Source organism: Triturus cristatus, chromosome 5_1 (genome assembly GCF_964204655.1).
Source record: "Triturus cristatus chromosome 5_1, aTriCri1.1, whole genome shotgun sequence".
Classification (NCBI taxonomy): domain Eukaryota; kingdom Metazoa; phylum Chordata; class Amphibia; order Caudata; family Salamandridae; genus Triturus; species Triturus cristatus.
Genome location: NC_140587.1, coordinates 295,386,771 through 295,409,286, shown reverse-complemented (window position 1 = coordinate 295,409,286; position 22,516 = coordinate 295,386,771). Strand labels below are relative to the sequence as shown.

General features: G+C 45.2%; 1 protein-coding gene across 10 annotated transcripts in view; it reads right to left on the bottom strand.

The window, feature by feature from the left end:
• Window positions 1–22,516, bottom strand: part of MTSS1 (MTSS I-BAR domain containing 1) — a 495,007-nt gene that overhangs the window by 177,854 nt on the left and 294,637 nt on the right. For all 10 annotated transcript variants that reach the window (XM_085604969.1, XM_085604972.1, XM_085604973.1 and 7 more), the window contains exon 4: window positions 5,863–5,947. In XM_085604969.1, coding sequence (XP_085461095.1) covers window positions 5,863–5,947 — 85 coding nt within the window. The remainder of the gene's footprint in view (window positions 1–5,862; window positions 5,948–22,516) is intronic.

The window sequence follows — 22,516 nt, the reverse complement described above, 5'->3', positions numbered from 1 at the left end:
AGGGATATTTTCCCCTAATGTCTACATCAAATACAAGATGGGAAATCGTTATGCATAATTCTTATTCCGGTCCCTCCAACAAAATCAGCTCCTGGTGTAGAGATGTCCGAGTACCAACTTTATAAACTGTAAGACTTGCTCAACAGGCAACGCGCTATGCCGGTAAAAAACTATGAACAATGTTACCCAACATCTCCACAGAATGTCAGATGTAATTGATGAGAAATGTAACTTTCCTTGCCTGTCTCCTACCTCTTCTTTTCCCCTTTGTTTCTGGCTTTTTCTGCCTGCCTCTCTTCTATCGTCATGTGGGGTTATCTAAATAAACGTGACATAATGTCTCAGTAAACAGATGTACAAGCTGCTCTTGGTACAACCTATGCTAACCCTGTAACAGAATTGCGTATGTGTTCTTGTAAAAAAATAAATAAAACATGTTGGAAAAAAAAAAAAAACTATGCTTGCCTCAGCAGCAGGTTCATTTCTGGCACCCAAAGGAAAAGTGCAGTGCACGCAAACCACAGACCTCAAATGGAGAAGGATTCATGCAAGAGGATCCTGAATCAGGCGCGCTGGACGGTAATTATTGTGTACAGAAAGTATCAAAAGTGCCCGGATCAGACAGGCTGCATACAATGTTGGGTATCGGTGGCTGTTTTAATGAGTTAGTGGCAAAGCTAAAACAACCAAACATAATCAGAGTGCATATCCAACACGGGTGAGTGATAACATATCCCTCAGCAGCACGAGCGGTGTATGAATCTACTGGGATTAGTTACCCAGACATCATTTCATCACTACACACGCATCATTCAACTTACTAACAACCTCTAGTTCTGCACAGCCCCATTTAATTAGGCCTTGGAAGAGCCTCCACACCCCACTTCACTCCCTGGCCCTCTTCTAGAGGTCACCAATGCCACATTCACAGCCTCAATCGTCTGCTTGACATCTGTGTTCCTACTTAGAACACCAAGTAACAAGCCAATAACTCTTTAGGCTTCCTCGGTGCTTGGTTTGTGTGGTCAGGCTTTTGGTAACACTTTACTTTCAGGGAGCTGCTGGACCCCCACCAGTATATGAAGGTAACTACTCTGAGTGTGGGGGTGTCCCCAGTGGAAGAGCAAATGCTGTGCCCCACAGAGAAGACAGCCCTATAAATAAAAATATCATCTACATCATTTTAGTAAAATCAGGAAGGTATTGTCTAATGCCAAATCTAAAAAACACAACATCCAAGGAGCATAGAGAGACATTTAATACTTGGCTACTTTTTTAGTTTCTGTGCGGTCGCCAGCTCTCTGAAATGAGAGTAGTACATACCAGACAAAGAGTTCATGGACCGCAGGGTTACACTCCCAGAGGAGCATAGAGTGTTTGATGGACCAGTCCTATTTTCAACAACTTTTAGCAGAACTTGTAGACTTCTGCAAGTTTCTTATGACTTTATTTTAGATGACAGACAAGTGGGGCATACATTTCGGTCCTGTACAAGGAACGGATTAGTGTACACTGGTTATTGACTCTGAACTAGAAACTTTCTTTCTTGGGTATTCAGTGGAGGTCTAAGAGGTTTTCTGCTTCTCTGATCAGCCGCAATGCAGATGTTGTAGAATCTGCACCTTTCTTAGCCACCCGCATGCTTACGTCCTCGTACAAGGCACCAAGATGCCATGTTTCATTGAGTGGAGGAGGATGGTTAAAACCTAGAAATCAGTCACAGTAGGGTCCAGCATTTTCTAAAAGGGGTCATTGAGTGAACGGTGTCACAACAAACCTCAAAACCCAGGTGGCATCATAAAACAAAGGAACATTGGAGAATGCCTGCTGTTGGTGATTGTTAGAAATGTAGAGCTGGGCAAACACGTTCTTCTCCTCTATTCTGGATGTCTCATTTAAGTCATTAAAAGAGGTTTTCTACACATACCTGTTATTACATGCATCGCTTCCTGTTCACTAAGAGGTGCGGAAAGTGCAGAGGCACAGCCTCACATACCCATATTAGACCCAGAACACATCTCACTGAGGAGATCACACTTTTGCTGTTGTCCTATAGTGTTTGCACATACAGGTAATATGTAATGATGAAATAGTACATTGCTCACTTACACATGAGTAACTGCTTACAAGCTTGTCTTCCTTCCGATTGGAATGAAATTTCGGGGGCGACATGTCAGCAGCCTTCCACAACCTTTTTTCCCTCTGTGTACATTACAGCTCTTCGAATGTTCCCATATTTACAATAACCTTGTGATATTTTGCCCTACAGATGGCCAATTTCAGCACCAAGACATAGTAACTCACCTGTTACCACAGGTCACCTGTATTGATACCAGTCACAGACTCGCACGCATTGAATTATTCTCCTGGGAATGGGCTGCGATTCTCCAGCAGAACTAAAATAATGCATCAATACCATTAGCATCTCGTTTGCTGTTTCAGCCTCTCTACCGCAATATGGGTCTTTCCAATTTACAGCCAACAAAGTGACTAGGCAGGAGTTCTGCCTAGGGCTCGTCATGTTCTCAAGCAAAACCATGCACATAATACATTATAACTAACATGCCTCCCTTGGATGGTAGAACTGTCACATGTAAATCTAAGAAAAATAGCAACATTGGTGAACTGTAGCTATAGGTAAATAAATATGTTCTTCTCTAGTGTTGGTTCTTTCAGAAATTCAAACATTCTTAATTGGTGTAAACAGTACATTGACCAGAGAGGCAGTGGTGCGGCTTGGCGCCCAGACAAGATGGCTGACAGCTAATTTCTCTCTGTAAGGGTAGGGAGTAAAACAGGAAACAATGAGGGCAGAAAGCAACTATGTCTGAAACAAAGAAAATGTAACTGCTTACAAAGCTTTCTGCTACAGTAATCAGCACTCAGTTGGTCTTTTTAATGGATATTCTCTGCTGAGCAGCCTTTTGTTTATTGTAGCCGCATATATCCACAAATGGTGTCTGCCATTTTGTTTTTTGAGGTATCTGCATCATCCTCGACTCCTCCCTCTCCATGAGCCGCCAGGTCAACGCCGTCACCTCCACCAGTTTCAACTGCCTGCGCATCCTCCGCAAGACCTTCAAATGGATCCCCTCGATTGCAGAAGGACCGTCACCCACGCGCTCATAACCAGCCGACTGGACTACGGTAACGCCCTATACGCCGGAATCAACAAAACTCTTCTGCACAGACTCCAGACCATCCAGAACGCAGAGGCTAGACTCGTCCTTGGGGCACCGCGCCACGAACACATGACCCAACACGTACGAGACCTCCATTGGCTCCCTGTCGAAAGGAGGATCACCTTCAAACTCCTCACCCACGCCTACAAATCCCTCAACAACACGGGACCCAAAGACCTGAACGAGAGAGTATCCTTCCACGCGTTCAAGTGGAATCCTCCGCCGACCTCACCCTGGCAGAGGTCCCCTGCATCAGCAGAAACAAAACAGGCAGGAGATCATTCTCCTACATCGCAGCCAGGACCTGGAACGAGCTCCCTGTGAACATCAGACGCTCCCCGACCCTGCACACGTTCAGGAAGGACCTCAAGACCTGGCTTTTCGACTCACCCAGAGCTGCTCCCCCCTGGCCCTCCCCAGCGCCTTGGGACCCTCACGGGTGAGTAGCGCGCTTTATAAACCATTGATTGATTGATTGTATCACATTGCATTGAGAGTGTTTTAATTTTTTACCAGTGCGCATTCTTTTACCATGCCAAATTGGCACGAATGAGAGCTCATTAATGTTTCCTCGGACGGCCTCCTTTAATTTCAACAAGGGTCATTACATTTTTTCAATCGATGCAGATACATTTGAAGAGACCGGTATCTCCGCATAACTTACTGCTATTTTGACTATTCTGTTGGATGCTTAGATACTTTCGTTTTCTTAATGACTTTGCTGCCATATACAATACGTATCTATATTTCAAGCTCTAGCTAGATATCATATGAATAACAATATTGTGTTAATTGCCATCATTACCAATATGTTCTAACAAACATCAACTCTCAGCTATTCCTAGAGAGCAAAGCCTCAAATGGTCTCATCATCTGTTCTGGCTTTTGCAAGTTATTTCTGCTCTCTATGGTCACATTGATATTGTGAGAAAATATACACTGCTGATATTTTAATTTCTTTCCGCATGGACAAAATTAATTAACTGAGACTAATTAGCACTGCCAGTGTGTAACTCCTCTGCAAATACTCTGTCTTCAGGGAAAATTTCTACACCTCCTGATATTATGGAAGAAAATATGTCTATCAAACAAGTAACTAGTACTCCATCTTTGCTACCTAAATTGATTTGTCAAAATGCACTAAATGTTCCCGTACCAAAATCTTCATACAATCTCAGTGGGTCCCCCAACAAAAGGCCTAAAAATGATCCTTCTCTAGTCAAAGCATCAACTACCCGTCCAGGCAATTGCTTATAGAGGAGATCTGAGACCGCCATAAAGAGCAGCAATAAATGGCTACAAACTCTGGATGATAAGTGGTCGGTAATTGATAAGAGAGTGATTGAAGAGTGGCGAGTAAGCAAACTTCAAGAACTCCACAACAAAAATGCAGCTTGATTTTACACCGTTGAAGAAATAAAAAGTTGATGACTTGGAAAATCGTAATGGGAGAAACAACTAGCATATGGTGTACCAGAAGGATTAGAGGGAAATGATTCCACAAAATCATTTCAATATTTAATACCCAATGTTGTAGATAGACCAGGAACAGCTTCTCCAAATATTCTAAGGACACACTGATTTTCTATTAAGTCAAATTTTTGTACTGCATCCACCAAACCCAGAGGTGCTATTCCTCTTTTTCTTGAATATGCAGAATTACTTTAAGTTCTTATCGCTGCCAAGGCAAAAAAGAGAATTTTCTAGTCTGGACACAATCAATTCTCTTTATGTATCGCAAAACCTACTGTGAGTAGGAGAACAAAGTATTTAGACGAATATTCAGATCTTATAAAACTGAATGTCAGATTTGGTCATTCCCATTTAAGCCCCTTCAAAATCAGTTATAAAATCCACGATATGCAATGATCCAGCAAAGTGGAAGAGAATTCTGGAAGATTGTAAAGAGGAAATAATGGAAACATCCAGATTTCCTATCTGATAATCATTTCTCGATCTTAATGGACTTTTTTAGAATGTAACTCAGATTGTTTTTTTTACTTTATCAATCGTTTTCCCTTGCAGGTTGTGTTTTATCAACCCTTGTCGCTGGGTTAATATCATTGCATTACTTTTCCATATAACGTCTCTTTTTGATATTGACTCTCTCCTGAATGTACGTTTCCTGCACCAAACATATCAATGAATGTGTACATGACCTCACAGCATTTATAGCAAACAAAATTCTAGATACATCGTACAAAGTCAGCATAACTGGGAACTGATTCCGACCGCTTCTTTGGGAGGTGTGCTGGCGATAGGAAGCGGTCACAACAAATGGTGGAACACACTCTTTGAAGCTGGATCTCAGGGAAGGAGGTTGGTGAAGGATAAATCTGAGGAAGATAAGCAAGCAAATAGAACTAAGGCCGAGTCTATTCCACAGTCTTGCGTCTGTATATTGAGTGCCGGCATCAGCTCAAGAAGACAACACATGGGCTGTGTGGTGAATAGATGCAAATAGTGACAACATGGCATCACTATGGATACGCTGCAGACACAGCGTTTTAGGAACCAGACTGCAGTTCTCCTTGATCAGACCATACTTGGAAACCAGAAATCTGGATTCTAAACTGTTAAGACTGTTAAGACGCGTATACCAAAAGCTAGGAACCTACAGTTTCATGGTGTGCATGCAAACAATGCAATTAATAAAGTGTTGATTAACATTCCTACTAACCTTGAGAACTGGCGGAGTTTAGATTCTATACTTCGGTGTCTCATGCACATCCGGGTGAGCGCAGATCCAACTTCTCGTGTGGCACCTAGAAGCAGCATAAAAAAAAAAAAACATTAAATAGGTGGGCATTGCACAAAGGTGAGAGACATCTAAGCTGACGCAACAGAAGGACAAAATGGCCCTGAAAGTTGGAATATAGTTTCATGATCAATGTCTACAGCTTTAACACACAACTGCCATCATGCCAGACCTGCAATCAAAAGTAACTTCAAAGTAACAGTTGAACTGACCTTTTCAGCGAAAAAAGACATGGCTGTTAATGTGTCCATCTAACTGCACTGTAAATGATTGTGCCCTGTGACAACAGTGTGCTATACGAATGTATAGCTGTCGTATTACGCCATGTAACGTATAGCTGTTGCATTACACCATGGAACGTTTAGCTGTTGTGTTGCACCATGGAATGTATAACTGTCGCATTACACCGTGGAACGTATAGATGTCGTATTATGCCAAGGCGCAGTTTTCAAGTCTCACTCCTAGTGCTGGTGCAACAGAAATTCATTCACTCAGTCAACTCCCAAAGATAATGAAGCTGCATTCTTAAAAGAAAATGTAAATTTATTTCGCATTTAATACTAGACGTTTGTCTTACTGGAGACCGTTCCAATTTAGATAAATAAGGGGACTGAGACACAAAAAGATAGAATGATTTGCCTTCAATAATGCACTTCGGCTAAGTAGGGAAGTGGAACTTAATCTTGAGTAACAACTCCAGAAGTAAAGTCAGTTCTTCATTGAATGGCGGGGCTTCAAAATGTCCTCCTTAGAGAGGTGAACTGTATCCACAAAATAAATAAATACATACATACATATATATACACACACACACACACACACACACACACACACACACACACACACACTCATTCATTCCAGACCCCACAGGAACCGCAGAGCACCTTACGAAGGGAAGGAAACAGTACAGCAAACCATATAAGATAAGACTGGTCAAGCGACAAGAAGACCAGCAGTAACTAGTGACGTATTGTAAATTGCACAGTAACAAACTGGCATGTTTTATAGGGGTCATCACGGAACCTAAGTGGAGATCAGATGTATCTATTAAAAGAGATGGACATTTATTACACACATACCCTAGCAGTAGGCTGCTTCTCCGGTTGATCTGCAGACACCCAGATCCTTGTATGGACACAGGATAGATCCTTCATTGATGCAAGGGTAGGAAGCGGTGTTGTTGGCTTCCTTCTAAATCCCCTCCAAGTGCTAGCAGGCTGAATATTTTCTGGCAGAGAGTTCTAGGTCCTTGGGCGTTGCCAGAGACGGTGGCCTTCAGAGTGGATTTTTAAAAGCCATGAGGCAAATAGTCCAGATCAGGGTGAAGATCATGTGTTTTTCACTTGCAGCTGTAGTCAGGCTGCATGTGCAAGGGCAGTAGGCAGGAGTGGACACCAGAAAAAGGTGACCACTATTGCAAAGGAGAGAGATGACCTGTGCCTATTCTTCACCTGGACTCCTACGCCAGCTGCAGTCAAGTTAGCTTAAACCCGATCTGACAACAAACAACCTCAAACCCCACTCATGACCCACTTTAGGGGCTGCCCACGTGCCTGGAATGGGCCACAGCTACTCCAGGCGTGGGACCAGAATACCGCTGCCACAACACTGCACACTGAAACATCCCTTCAATGGAGGCAATAATACAAACACTAATATCAGTTGAACTCTATCTGTACATACAATAATTAGAGCACTATATGTCCGATGATATTTCTTCATACAATATTCTGACGTAGAACCCTAATTCACCAGGAACCCACCAACAATGAAAGCTCCTAACATTACAAATGATGCAGCGCGCAGCTCTGGACAGCCCTGTGCTTTCCCTTAGGGTAACTTCAGATAGGGGGACAGTAGAGAAGAGCAGCTTGACTGCTGGGAATGGAGGTCAGCACCCAGAGCCGTGTTCAATGGTCTCCCTCGTGACCTTTGATCCTGGACAGTATCAGCTGATGGTGAGCCTGAGACGTGTCCTGGAGGTCCCTGAGCTGCTCGTTGCGGGTCGTCCTCAGGCTGTGCCCAGGGCACTCCAGAGCCAGCCTGCAAAGGACACAGTGGACTCAGCAGGAACATTACTGCTCATTCCAGCCCAGCAGTGGAGCCTGGAAATAACCCCCAGAGGGCTCAGATGCAGAGTGTAACAACCCTCAGTCCAGAGGTATTCACTCCACCCTGACATCGATGCGCCCCGACAATTCATTGATCGCTCTGACCTGGAGGTCACATGCACCACCCCGTCCTTCCGCCCCTTAAAAAATAGTTACACACATGTACGTGATGAATACTATTTAGCATTAGTATAATCGACGGTATAATTAGGCGGTCACACACAAAGCCTTGCACACGTCCTCCCCTCGTTACCTGGCAAATAAATTGAAATTGTCCGGAGGCTCTCGACCCTCTCGTAATGCGGAAAAGCTTCCGCTTGAGCCCCCCGTCTTCAAAAGGGAAAGATCGATGGCGCAATCCTTCTCAGGCAATGCGGTGAGAATATGGAACTCACTTCCCCCAGTGCTCCGTGCCACCTCCTCTACCCGGATCTTCAAAGCTGAACTCAAAACTCTTCTCTTCCAAAGACACTTTAAGAACGAATACTTTCATACTCAGGCCCCTCTTGGAAGTTCGCTCTTCATTGTAAATTTGTATTTTTTCCTGTGCATCCCTCACCCCTGTGTGCTGTGTTGGATTTTGTGTTTGTGTACCCTTCATTCTCAGGCCCCTCTTGGAAGTTCGCTCTTCGTTGTAAATTTGTATTTTTTCCTGTACATTCCTCTCCCCCGTGTGCTGTGTTGGATTTTGTGTTTGTGTACCCTTCATTTTTAGTCTGTGTATTGTTATGTTCTGTACCACTTTTTCTCTTGTAACGTAACTAGCTCTATTGTACAGCGCTCTGACACCTTTGGGTAATGTCCGCGCTTTATAAAAATGCACTAAATAAAATTAAAATAAAAAATATTGTTTGTACCTTATAATAGTGAAGCGCGTGCACTCCTTTCCTAGGCAGTGTGAGGAACTACATGGCGGGTGCATTGTGAAGAGCTACACTGCGGGTGCACTGTGAGGAGCTACAGGGTGCACTGTGAGGAGCTACTGGGTGCACTGTGAGGAACTACACTGCGGGGTGAGTTTAGCGGGAAGGGACCGCAGACCCAACCATAGCGAAAACGAACCGACCGAGGCAATGAGCTTTATCAACGTACACTGTACTGTAAGCGTCTGTTCTGACAACGAGTGGCCACGAGAGGGCAGTGTCTTATAACAGAACAAGCTAAAATCAACGCATACGTTTGGTTCTCCTTCTCGAGTGTACATAATAATCACAACAGGTACACAATGTATGCGATACCTCTCCACCAGCCAATCCGATTGGAGGACCGATGAAAGCCTCCTCTATGAAATCGCTTTGGGGTAACATAAATCACTGTCCTGCTTCCTAATTTGTTAAAATTTAAATTACAAATAAAGCGGGCCTCAGTAGGCCCAAAATGAGTTGAGAGAACGCTTGAGCAAAATTCGCAGTTACCGCGCTAAGAAGTCAGACGTTTGTCTCGTGATACACAACAGCCCAACGTGTCAGATTCCAAACCCACAGCCCGTGCCGGCTCCTGAGCACCATCACAGCATATGGACCATTTTTTAATACGTTTTTTTAAATCTTTTTCTAGTTTTCTGTTGTATGTTGGAAGCTGACAAGCATTTCACCAACTCCGGGATATTCTAATGGCAATATTACTCCAGTCAGGACAACATGTAAACATCTCATGGTTCACCCTAATCCTACACGTGCGTTGGAAGTTGGCGCTGCAGTTTCTCTTAGTATATGTGTCAAATAACATAATATAACATAACATAACAAAACCTAACCCGTTGAACTGTGGAATGGTCTGTGGTGCTGAACTGTGGAATGGTCTGTGGTGCTGAACTGTGGAATGGTCTGTGGTGCTGAACTAGATTAAATCCTGTCGTAATCCCTTTTACTCTATCACATGATGTCAAATCCAACAAAAACAATCTGGGGGAAAAAAGCAAGCTATGGATATAAGATCCTCTGAAGTGTGTGATGTGTTTTAATAAATGAGAGAAATCTTCTCTTGCCTCCGCAGCACACGCCAGGCGGGCGGGCGACTGAGTATCCTGTCCAGCGCGTGATACTGTCGTCAGCGGTGTTTCTTCGTGCTCGAAATGGACTAAATGACCGCAGAAACCAATCTGACCCAGATGATCTTGCTGTGAAATAAACTGAATAGTATTACAGCGTAGATTCAAAGAGTAGAGGTGGGCGAGCCCGGCTCGAGCCTGAAGCCTGGCTCGAGGTCCTGCCGGAACCCCGAGCCCAGAACGAGCCGAGCTTTCCTGTGGCTTATGCCTGCCTCCCTCCTCCCAGGAAGTGGTGTTACAGCCAGAACTGACGACCAGGTTCGAATCTGGGCTTCGACTCAACATCCCGAGTTTCTCGGCGAATCACATATTCTCCGACTGCCTACAAACAAGGAGTGTGACCTTGTGCAATGTAACTAACGCTGCTGTAAAGCGCTTCAACACACTTGGGTCACGTTAACTGTATAAAAACTGCAGAAAAAGGAACAAAGAGGTCAAAACAAACACGAGGAAAGACAAATAATAGCCACTTCCTGACGGATTTGTACAAATGAAACCAGAAAACGCGATACAGTGTAGCTTCCCCGGTTACATTGTGTGACTGGCGGCAAAGATTTTATTTCACCAAAACTCTTTCTTTTCATTATAACTTCCAAATGGTTGAGTTCACAATACCAGTTGTACAAAATCCTATAGTGAGCTGCTCGACGAGGTGCTATAAAGTGATATATTAATGTCAAAGCTTCACGTGTTAAGGAAGTACATTTTCTTGAACTTTGAGGAGGCTTGATCATGTTTTACTTTTGTTTGTTGAGTGATTTACATAGCAAACATTTCCAAGGCTCGGCTCGTGCACGGGCTCCAAGACCCGAGCCAGACTCTTCTCCCTGCAAGTCAGCGGGCTCGCCCACCTCTACTAAAGAGCAGGGTGTGCTCGACGGGGGCATGTGGCCATCTTTATTAACTCCTACGTTGCTCTTATTAGTCATGATAATTAAAAAAAATTCGACCCTGGAGGCAGTACCGAGAAGCTGCCTGTAGGTTAAAAGAAAAGTCCGATTCTTTGAGACATCAAAATGGCCATCTTAGGGTCAGGCTGGCTCAATGTGCAGAAAATAAATGCCAATCGGGTGGTGATAATAGGGTCAGATTTACACTCTAGTCCTGACAAACATTAAAAAAGGCCTTCAGTAGTAAAAAAAAAAAAAGAAGCTAACAAAAAAACAACTTATTTAGGGGGGGGACGTTCAGCCAACACGTACCATTGTGAGGTTTGTAGTTTTGCTTTTTACAACTTCAAAATGGGCTCAAAACCGCAGCAGGCAAAGTGCTGTTGGCTAAAATGCCAAAATTGGCTGACTGCTATACATGGTACAGAGCATGAATGTTTGTAAGTGATAATTGAGCTCTTTTTTTAAATGTAATTTATACAAGAGGGGTTGTTGTACAGTATGCATCTTCAACTAGTTCATGATGCTCTCAAATGCAGTGATTGTTGAAAAGGTAAGTGCCTAGGGTCACACTGTTTGGTCAAGCTTGGAAGCTGGGATTGAGACCAGGCTTCCTGATTAGAAACTGAGCAGTTAAGACCCTGGATAGGTTCTGCACTCTTTCCCCTTTTTGTCGGGATGACATCGGTGCTGCACTTTCTAAAACTGTTGGGGGGCTCCCGTGTCTGTATGCAACAGGTTTGCGTACGTATGTGCTGTTAAGCTAGACCTAAGAAAAGGGTATACATATAATAAAATAATTTTAAAAAGGCGCCAATGACCGGGAAAACCATAAAAACGTAAGTGATGCCAGGAATTGTGGCGTGAACAGGAATTCAGCGGCGCGTGGGGAGCACGTGGGCTTGGAGCGCTATAATACCACAATGTACAAAATAAGCGTTGAAAATAACCACCACATGAGCTGCTGTTTTAGCACCCGCGTCTTATGGTTCTATATAATCTAACATCTTTAGTATTTCAATTACAGCAATTATTTCAAAGGTTTCACTTTCACCATCTTGATCTTCCAGCTCCCTCGTGGTAATACTGCAGCTTAGTATGGCTTCTTCAAATTAGGTGGTCGCGCCTACCTGGTTTGAGGCACCAGCACCGAGGAAACAGGAACTACACCTCCCAGGCTGCCACGCGCCCAGGAGGGAGGAGAATCCCGCCGAAACCACGCTCAAAAGCGCTCTGTCACCCCCGCAGTGCGGGACGCGCCTACCTGGTTTGAGGCACCAGCACCGAGGAAACAGGAACTACACCTCCCAGTCTGCCACGCGCCCAGGAGGGAGGAGAATCCCGCCGAAACCGCGCTCAAAAGCGCTCTGTCACCCCCGCAGCGCGTGACGCGCCTACCTGGTTTGAGGCACCAGCACCGAGGAAACAGGAACTACACCTCCCAGGCTGCCACGCGCCCAGGAGGGAGGAGAATCCCGCCGAAACCGCTCTCAAAAGCGCTCTGTCACCCCCGCAGCGCGGGACGCGCCAAGGGCGGGCCTGTCCTTGCCTGTCAGGGACCGGAAAAGGCCGAGCCGCCCCCCCCCTCGTGCCAGTCACCTAGGTAAGGGAAAGGTTTCAAACACTGTTGGTGGATATGGAGCTGTATATGTAACACTGGGCATTTTGAACTGATATTTTAACTACTCGCAAGACATTGACATTGTACTACCTGCTCCAATAACATGGCAAGCAAGGCTAAAACGCGCTCGACTAGAGCAAAGCGTAATTCCCCGCCCTTGCGACAGTCACAATCACCATGAAAAGGTATAGACTTATCGCCAGTTCCAAAGCCAACGGCTATTGATCGCATGTTACAGAAAGCTATCGGGGCTGTATCATGCGAGATTGAGCGCACAGAGAGACGTCTGTCCCTAATCCGACCGCTGGAGTCCCCTGTCTTAAGGTTAGGACCAGAAAGTGAAGCTGTGACTATCTCCCCGTTTTGTTCACTAGAAATTTTGGACCAAGATCTTCCCTGTGCGCAGCCGGACATTGGGTCAAATATAGGGACACCGGTTCTTGATAGTTCACCTTTAAGGACCAGGAAACGGACTGTGTGCCCAAAAAAGCTGAAAGAGAGGAAAAGTAGATCTAGTATCCCTTTAAGTAAAACTAGATGTAGATCAAGGGAAGGGCGGACAGACAAGGTGGCCCAGGCATTAGCCCCACCTTTATGGGCGACACAAATAGTGGTAGACCTACAAAATTACCTCGAGTCGTTTATAGTAAGCCAAATTAAACCATTGGCTAGTAGGTTGGATAAAATCTTGAACGAGGTAAAAAATAGAGGTAGGACCCTGGGACATACAGTGGAGTCACATAGCAGCACAGTTACTTCTGACAATATTATAGGCCCACAGATGGCTAACCAATCGATGGGGCAGAATGTCGGCCAACCCCTAGGGAGGTTGACTCCCGAAGCACCGACTCTTTCGGTGCAACAGGATAGAGCTACCATTTTAAATACAAGGGCACCACAGATTGGCCAGGGTCCACCTGAGCAAATATTACCTGCACCGCAATTAACAAAACAGCACCGAATCGAAAAGGTGCAATTAACAAAGCAGCCCGATGCGGATGTCCCTATGATATTGCCTAGTGTCCTGCCTACAATTAATCTACCACCGGAAGCATGCCCCTACGTAGTAGTTCTTGCAGGTGTACCAGAACTAAAGGGCGACCAGAATGAGTCATATTTAAACTTACACAATAAGGTAACACACTGGCTTCATAATAACAAACCCCTGACTAGTAATGAAAACGGTAATGGGCAAATTTTACATGTCAGAAGGGTGGATTGGGTAGGTACTAGATGTAAGGACATTGTGGGCAATTGCATTATAGTTAATTTCAGGGACAAGAGAGTAGTGGAACATATTATGGCATGTGGGACAACTAATTATTCTAGCTACATAAAATCATTGCCATTGGGATATTTTTATCCCAGGCATGCAGCACCTTATGATGCGTTATCACTTGGGAGACTTATGGAGAGACCCAATTCCTTTAGGGCCCAAGGGTATGTTGGGGATGGCCCCAGATTGAGGAACCCCGGTCCACTAAGTTGGAGAAATAGGTTTAGTCCCCTGGCATCGCTAGAGGAGAATGATTGACTTGATAGCATCTTATCCACAGCAGATCCCTGTCAAAGAAGAAAAGGGAAGAACACGACCCTTGAGGAACCACAAGAGATAGGAACAGAGACACCACAAAACTATGCACTCTCAGCCCCGTGGCTTCTGGAGGAGGATGATATACTAAGTGGGGGGGGAGAGCTTAGCCAAAACTCCAGCATATACAATTTCACCAGGAGGAGGAGAGATACCTTAGCACTGAGTGACATAAGGGACAGGGGAAATGAGCAAACAGTATTGGGCACCGGGTTAGTATTAGGACATATAGGGACAAGGGAAGGATTGTCTAACACAATACCTAGTCCTGCCGGTATAGCTGGCAAATACAAAAATGAAGAAGGTTTACAACTCATCTCCTGGAACATTGCCGGACTGGCAAACAAATTTAATAACTGAGTGGCGGCGGTATGTAAAACGGTTTCAGATAATTAGTTTACAGGAGACTTGGGTGGTTGACAATAGTCTTTTTCAAATGCCAGGGTACAAATGTTTCTTTGTGCCAACCCAAAAATCAAGATCAGGCAGAGCTAGGGGTGGCTTGTCCATATATGTAGATCTAAACCTTCAGGGTGTATGGACAAGCCCGACCTGGTCCTCAGATACTTTTCAGGCCGTGTGGTACAGGGACAAAGGGCTAAGGTTGATTGTGCTTAACATCTATAATAAGGGGATCTTAGGAGAAGATAACACATTCCTCCAGGACTTGGACTGCAGACTAAACCAAGAGATATAAGCTAGTAAGGGGGTACCGGCCCCCACTATTCTAGTCATGGGCGATTTTAATTGCCATCTCTGTCCAGCCTTACTTCCTACTGACGCTGAATGGTCACATTGCCCAATTAAGAATGGACCACATTTCGGCCACACACAAGAAGGGAGGGCCTTCACCAAATTCTTAGACACCCATGATTTGGTGCATACGATGAATATGATGGTCCTGGACAAAGACGGGATGCTCCCTCCTACTTTTAAGGGTCGAGGTTGCTCGTCTTTTATTGACTATATCGTATCATCGAGTTTCCTAAAACATAGGATTAGATCCGTAGGGATTGAATGGAGTCCCTTCAGCGACCATAACCCCGTGGTAATGGAGCTTTCTCATTTGACCCAGCATAGGAGGGAACAGCTGGGTAGTACCTCCCAGAGACTAACAGACCAGGGGAGGCGGCTCAGGTGGTCAAAAATAGATGGGGAACACTTTTATAAATCCCTTATGGATAAGGGGAAAATTTTCATCGTTCAGTGCCTTGACCCTACAGTGGAGGGGCTTCCGTTACTTGATGCATTCGGGCAAATAACTAACCTGGTAGATGGGCTTCTAAAATCAAGTGCCCCAGCAAGGAAAGTTGATTGCCCGAGATGGTTCGACAAGGACTGTTCACGTGCCTTAAGGGAACTTAAATGCAGTCTTAAGAAAAGGCCAAGGGACAAACAAGAAGTAGCCCAGTGTAGATTAATGTACAAGAAAGAGATTAAGAGAAGGAAAGTAACTCTCCAGGGTGAAGTTTGGTCTGATCTAAGGGAGGCTGCAGAAAGGAGAGACATTACTGAGTTCTGGAGAATAATTAACAAACCTTGTTTCCAGGACAGTAATGTACCAGAGATTGGGACAAATATTCTCCCGGATCAGTGGCTCACACACTTTAAGGGTCTATATAATTATAAAACAGTAATCGTTCCAGAGGAGGGGGGGATGGTAAAGTAGGGGCAGGAAATAGATTTTACTTTAAAAGAAATCACTGTGGGAATTGAGGGTCTGACAAAAAACAAGGCCCCTGGCCCTGATGGGACACCCCCGGACCTGTTCCTGAGTAATGTTGAGCTATGGGCCCCAATACTCACTAGAGTTATAAATGCAGCCTGTAGGTTTGGCCTCCCTCGAACCTGGTCCACGGCTACAATTGTCCCGTTTTTTAAAAAGGGGAATAGGGACAACCCACAATGTTACCGACCAATTTCACTGATCGACGTGTCAGCTAAGATCTTGGGTCGGGTAATTCTAAACCGCCTCACTGAGTGGACTGAGGAGAATAATATCTCGGACACTCAGTACGGCTTTAGAATAGGAAGATCTACAAGTGATCAATGCCTGAACCTGTACATGTTGGTAGCGAAATACATCAAAGCTAGCAATGAAGCCATCTACCTGGGGTTCATGGACTTGGCAGCCGCTTTCGATCACGTGAACAGGGACAAACTCTGGGCTATGATGATACATTTGGGGATAGATTTGGGCTTGATTAACATCTTGAGGGAATTACATAGGGACACCTCTGCAATGGTACGTTATAATATGGAGGGGGGGCTGACTGAATCTTTTCCATGCACCAGTGGGGTGAGGCAAGGTTGTATCTTGGCCCCCTTTTTATTTTCACTCTATATTAATAATCTGGAGAAGTTCTTGATCAATTTAAAAACTGATTGCCCAAGCGTAGGATCGCGTCCTATCCCGGTACTTTTATACGCGGACGACGCGGTCCTACTTGCACGCACCCCCAAGAGCTTACAGCTCCTAATAGATGGATTTGTAGAGTTTATGGAAACCTTAGACCTGTCGGTTAATCTGGGTAAATCATACGTGATGTTAGCTGGCAATAAACCCTGTACCAACTTCTCTTATAAAATAGGAAGCCATACACTAGAAAAGGTACAGTCTTTCTCGTATCTGGGTCTACTATTTGATGGCTAAGCCCTTGGTGGAGGCACGTTGTTGTAAATTGGTATCCTCCAAGGGTGCTATTGCAGGCTATGGGCGGAGAGTGGGTCGTTGGTCCCCTGAACAAATAATGAATCTTTATGGCTCCATTTGCTGCTCTAAGGCCACTTATGGTGCAGAAGTGTGGGGCTTTGTAAACATCCAGCAATTACAGCGGGAGGAAAACAAAATCTTACGTTCAATTTTGAAGATCCCGCAGAGTACCCCAGCCGTAATAGCCCATAGCGAACTAGGGAGGCCATATTTAGAAGATCTGGTTAAACTTAGACCCATTTTGGCATGGCTGAAAATTTGGTTAAATCCTGAGCGACTCTAGGAAGACAAATTATTAGTGATGGGAAGGGATAAAAGCATGAGCATACCATGGCTGAAATATGTACTGACCAGCTTGGAAAACCTTGGCCGTAAGGATCTATTCTTAAGACCAACAACGATTGTAGCTCAAGATAAGTTGTTGATCAAGAGATCATTTTTGGCCCAGAGAATTACATGCAGAGTAGAGGCCGAAGGGATTAAAAGTACCGTGAGAGCCCATAGGTAAAAATCTCAGAGGGAATGGAGCCATATCTTTATCTCATGCACAACGCCCAGGATAGATTTTTAATGTCCCGATTTAGGCTCAATCTTTTACCATATTTACTGGCTGATCCACCAGGTTTTATATTTCCGATTGAGCAGAAGAGTGCCTGCGGCTGCGTCAATAGGTCTCCGCAGGACATCCTTCATTTTGTACTCCTGTGACCTTTTTATTCAATGCCTAGGCGCAGATTTCTGGTAGAAATTTTAAAGCGCGCTAAATTAGCACATGCCAAAGATGCACTAATTTTTTTGCAAAAAGCTGCTGATCCCCAGACACTATGTAGTATTATGAACTTTATTAGAGTTGCGGTGCGATTAAGGGCAACTACAGAGATATTTTAATTGTAATTATCTCAATTGAAATGTTTTATTTAGCCTCCCTTTCATCATATATGGAGTAACAGTCAGGATTCTGATGGTGATTTAATTGTATTTTTAACTGTTTGTATATATGTGCTTTTATGATGTTTTTTAATCATCGAATAAAGATTGACTGACAGGTGGTCAAACACGTCCTTCATTTTCTTATCAAGCGCACATTTCCTAACTTTTTTTAATCTCCATAACTTTTTTTTTCATCTCCCAGGCGCGCTTCTCACCCACTACACCCCGAGGCCGATATTAAAATTCTGCTTTGAAGCTGCTCTGTGTTTCCATCTCCCCATCTTGAGCAGGCATGTCATTACACGAGCTCATAGCCTTACAACCCGAGGCAGGGCTCTGTTCCCACTGTCCTGTGCTGTGAACACCCCCGTCACCTCGTCCACTGCTCTCGTTTCAGAAGGCACATGCAAACATATTTCAGCAGGCATGTCTTTTTCAGGTTATCAGCACTCAAGCGCTGACATGTCATTCATCAGGCGGAGGTCAAGGCTGTCCCTCCCCCACCTTACACTCTCCATCGCCCACTAATAAGGATTCTGTCACTGGCGCCTCCTGACATCATCGATTCCTTCAGGAGACCCGACAAGAGGCGGACTCTGCCTGGGGCTGTTCCAGACCACCCCACCCCTCCTCCATCCCACCGAAAGGGACTTACAGCGGAAGTACACACGGTACAGACGCCAGTTTATGGCGGAACCAGAAGCTGCGAGGCAGGGACAGGACAGGACAGTCTGGGTTTGAGGGCACTGGTGACATCTGTTTGGAGGGACCCTCCCACCGAGCTCTTTCCTGCTCTAAATGACAGTTTCCCTCAAATGACCCTGTGCGAAATTGTTAATTTAAAAACAGAAGTGAAGGGCCGCGGTGCAAGACAGTACTAAGCGCCACCAGCAGGGGGCACCAGATTGCAGTAAATGCGAGCCCGGCGCTAGAGTGCAGGGGATTGATTGCATGCCTTTTGATGTCTAAGAGGCCAGGCGGGCACCCAAAACATTTCTGACAGCTGTAGGGAGCCCCGCTGTCCCGGATGGCTCGGAGTTCAACGCCAGCCACTGACACTGCGCTCTGCAGGTTCAAATCTTGGCAAGGCCAACTCTGCCTCGTACCCTTGCAGGTGATAACCTGGGTAAATAGTGAACACCTGCTATCTACAGCGGCTAGAAACGTATGGATGGCTCTATGAAGCGCTCTGTAACAAAACAAGTTATGATCATTGCTATTATTGTTATTATTAGTGTCATTACTTTATTATTTTCGTGGCGTTCCTAGTGTATTTTCAGCCTGCTAAAGGGAGTTTTACGTTCTGTGACAAAACATTTAATGTAATCTCAGTACATACATATGTATTGTGTAGTCGAGGCCAGTAGAATTATGAGATTCTATAGCTGCAGTGTTTTCCGCATAGTTGTGGATCTGCTGCAATTTGCCACATAATCCACAATCTGCCACATAATCTGCAGATTTAACCATTAATGTTTTTCTAGCTCAAGCATATCAAACGTTATTAAAAGACCATGCATGATTCCTTGCAATGACAGACCACTTGCAAACCTCGATCCCCTTTGAGATGCCAATCGCTGGCTTCAGGTGTTCAGCTGGTACCAATGAAGGAAAGCTTCACCCTCACAGCATTAAGACGGCGCTTCGCTAACTAAGCTGCATACTTTGCCTTTTCTTGGCATGATTTTGTCAACCCTGCTGCATTATTTGGCCCTTCACTTGTGCATAATTCCAGGGGCCCTGGATGTACTACAAAGTCTTAAAAGGGACCAGAAAACCTTGGGAGGTTAGTAATGTTATCACAAGAATAAAACATTGGCAAATCCAAGAGAATGTAGTGCTGATAAGGCATGCACTCGCCATAAAACATCAGCTTTGCAAAGCTTTTGTTGCATGCACTGAGGAACAAACCTTGACACAAGCATTTGAGTAGGAAGGCTTCCAAAACAAGCATTAGCCAAGCCAATAAGTCTCACCTTTGGACCGGTTGGGTTTGCCAATGTTTTTTTAGCCACACTGTTTAGCATCCCTGATGCTGTGTGCAACATAGCTAAAGAAAACAAAAAAAAAAGTGGAATGGAGGAACTGCCGCATTATTTGGTAAGCATGCGCACCACGCATCCACACATGCAAAATGGAGCAAGCGCTTTCTTTTCATTTACCAACTTGGATCAATAAAATTAAATGAGCAGCGCAAAAGCTCTTTTTTTTTTTTTGAAGTACTGGTCTAGGGGAGCAACACGGAAGGTACAGATGGGAGTAAGCCTCACACAGGATGTGGGTGAGGAAGAAGTGTCTCAAAGTATGCGGGCGGAGGAACAACACAGAAGGCGTAGGTCGCAGGAAACAACACAGAGGGCACAGATGGCGGTCAGCAACACAGAGGGTGTGGGTGTTGGGAAGCAACACGGAGGGCAGGGCAACAGAAGCAACATGGGGGGGGGGGGGGAGAAGCAGTGGGTAAGACCGAGCAACGTGGAGAGGATGGTGAGAAGCAAACAAGCAACACAGGAGAAGTACACACGAGCAGGCACAACATATGGGAGACAGGAGAACCAAATGGGCAAGAGAGCAACACGGAGTGCGGCTGGGGAAGAAAAGTGCAGGAGAGAAACAGCTGGAAAACACATGCATTCTCATTGAGTGCTTAACCCAAAAGAAAAAAAAAGTAGAGCTTGAAAAGTAACCAGTTGAAGGACACATCCATGCTCCAAGGGAGGAAAAAGCACAACAGAAACGAAAGCAAACGCAAGCTAACAAATGAAAAGCAAGCAAATGAGTGACAGTAATTACCAACCAATGGCAAGCAACAGGAGGGCTCTAAGTTCACTGTAAACTGACAATAGTTTTTTTTTGCCGACAGAAAGCTTGCTCTATCTTGTAGAGGAGACCTAAGAAGGGTTTGCTCTCTTTTGTCTCACAGCCATTTTTTTAGATGGCTTCATCAGCACTCGCTCCCCAGTGCTGACGGGCTGTTCTCTGCCTGATTTCGGGTGTACAATAGTCCCACATGCATTCCAAGGCAGAAGGAATGACACACATTAACAGCCAACAAGAAAATACTGAGAGTAAAATACTGCTGTGAGCTGATGCAATAGGCGATTGGCAATCTCTCAAGCAAATAGCTCAAAGTTTCAGAACAAAAGAAGCCAATCGCTGAAGGAGGCTGCCCCAAATGACCCTTAAAATAAGTGCAAAATGCAGTAGGTTCACAATGAAGGACGCAAGCCCCACCCCCTGGGCAAGAGGACAAACTGAATAAAAATTCTGTACAAAAGCGCCAGTGGGAGGGCTCTTAGGTTGCACTTCCCTTGGGCATATGCAGTAATGAAGACCTGCCTGCTTTCAAGAAAAATCTCAAAACTTATCTTTTCATCTGCTAGTTTCGTGCTTCCCTTAAGTCACCGCACCGGGACACTCATGAGTAGCCGTGCGCGTTATAAGTCCCACTAACATAACATAACAGCGCTCAGGCTTACACCCTCCCCCACCCCATGAATGATTTTAAGGGGTGCTATCAGAAATGCAATGGATGACACGACCGGTCCCCAGACACCGAACCACCAGTTCACACCTAAAGACTCATAATAAACATGAATCACTTTGGCTGAAGAGGTACAAGCCGACTTATGGCATTCTAATTTATCCTTTTCACTTAAATACAGAAACCCTGCATACTGCATGGAAAAAGCACTGTAGCCAATTTACTTTGTGTGGACAACTGGTGTAAGGCCCTATTGGAGCGTGAGCGCGCCTGGAAGAGACTGCACGAGGCGCAGCGGACGCAGCCACTGTGGGAGGGGGAAGGAGGCAGCAATACACACAAAAGCTACTCTGCCAAGGCGCACTTCCTCCCCAGGAAACTGAGCTTCATTCAAAGGCAATCTGCATAATGAAACCACTCGTATGCCAGGCGTCTGCAAAGCGGGAGGGGGGAGCTGCAAGACAATCAACAGCAGTGACTTCAAAAAAGAGGCCTTCATAATCCTGGCACGTGCCTGCTTCACTGGAAACTAACACTGCTTCAAGAGAGCAAAAGGACCCCTGCTGGAAGGAGCCCACCACCGTTTTAAGTACACACAGGACAAAGACCCAGGATAACTCAATTTCCAGAAGGGAATGCAAGAAGTCACGGACTGGATGACCAACAGCTGCCTGAAACTCAACACCAATAAGACAGAAGTCCTCGTCCTTGGAACCACCCCTTCAGCATGGGACAACACCTGGTGGCCAACCGCCCTCGGGAGCCCACCCACCCCCGTAGACCATGCCAAGAACCTGGGTATCATCCTCGACTCCTCACTCACCATGAACCGACAGGTCAACGCAGTTACATCCAGCTGCTTCAACACCCTCCGCATACTCCGCAAGACCTTCAAATGGATCCCCACCCCCGCCCGAGTCAAGAAAGACAGTCACCCACGAACTCATCACCAGTAGACTGGACTATGGAAACGCACTCTACGCCGGCATCAACAGGTCCCTACTCCGCAAACTCCAGACCATACAGAACACCGCAGCCAGACTCGTCCTTGACATCCCCCGACAAGAACACATCAGCCAACATCTACAAAGACTCCATTGGCTGCCCACAGAGAAAAGAATCACTTACAAAACCCTCACACACGCCGACAAATGCCTACAAAACAACGGACCCGAATACCTCAACT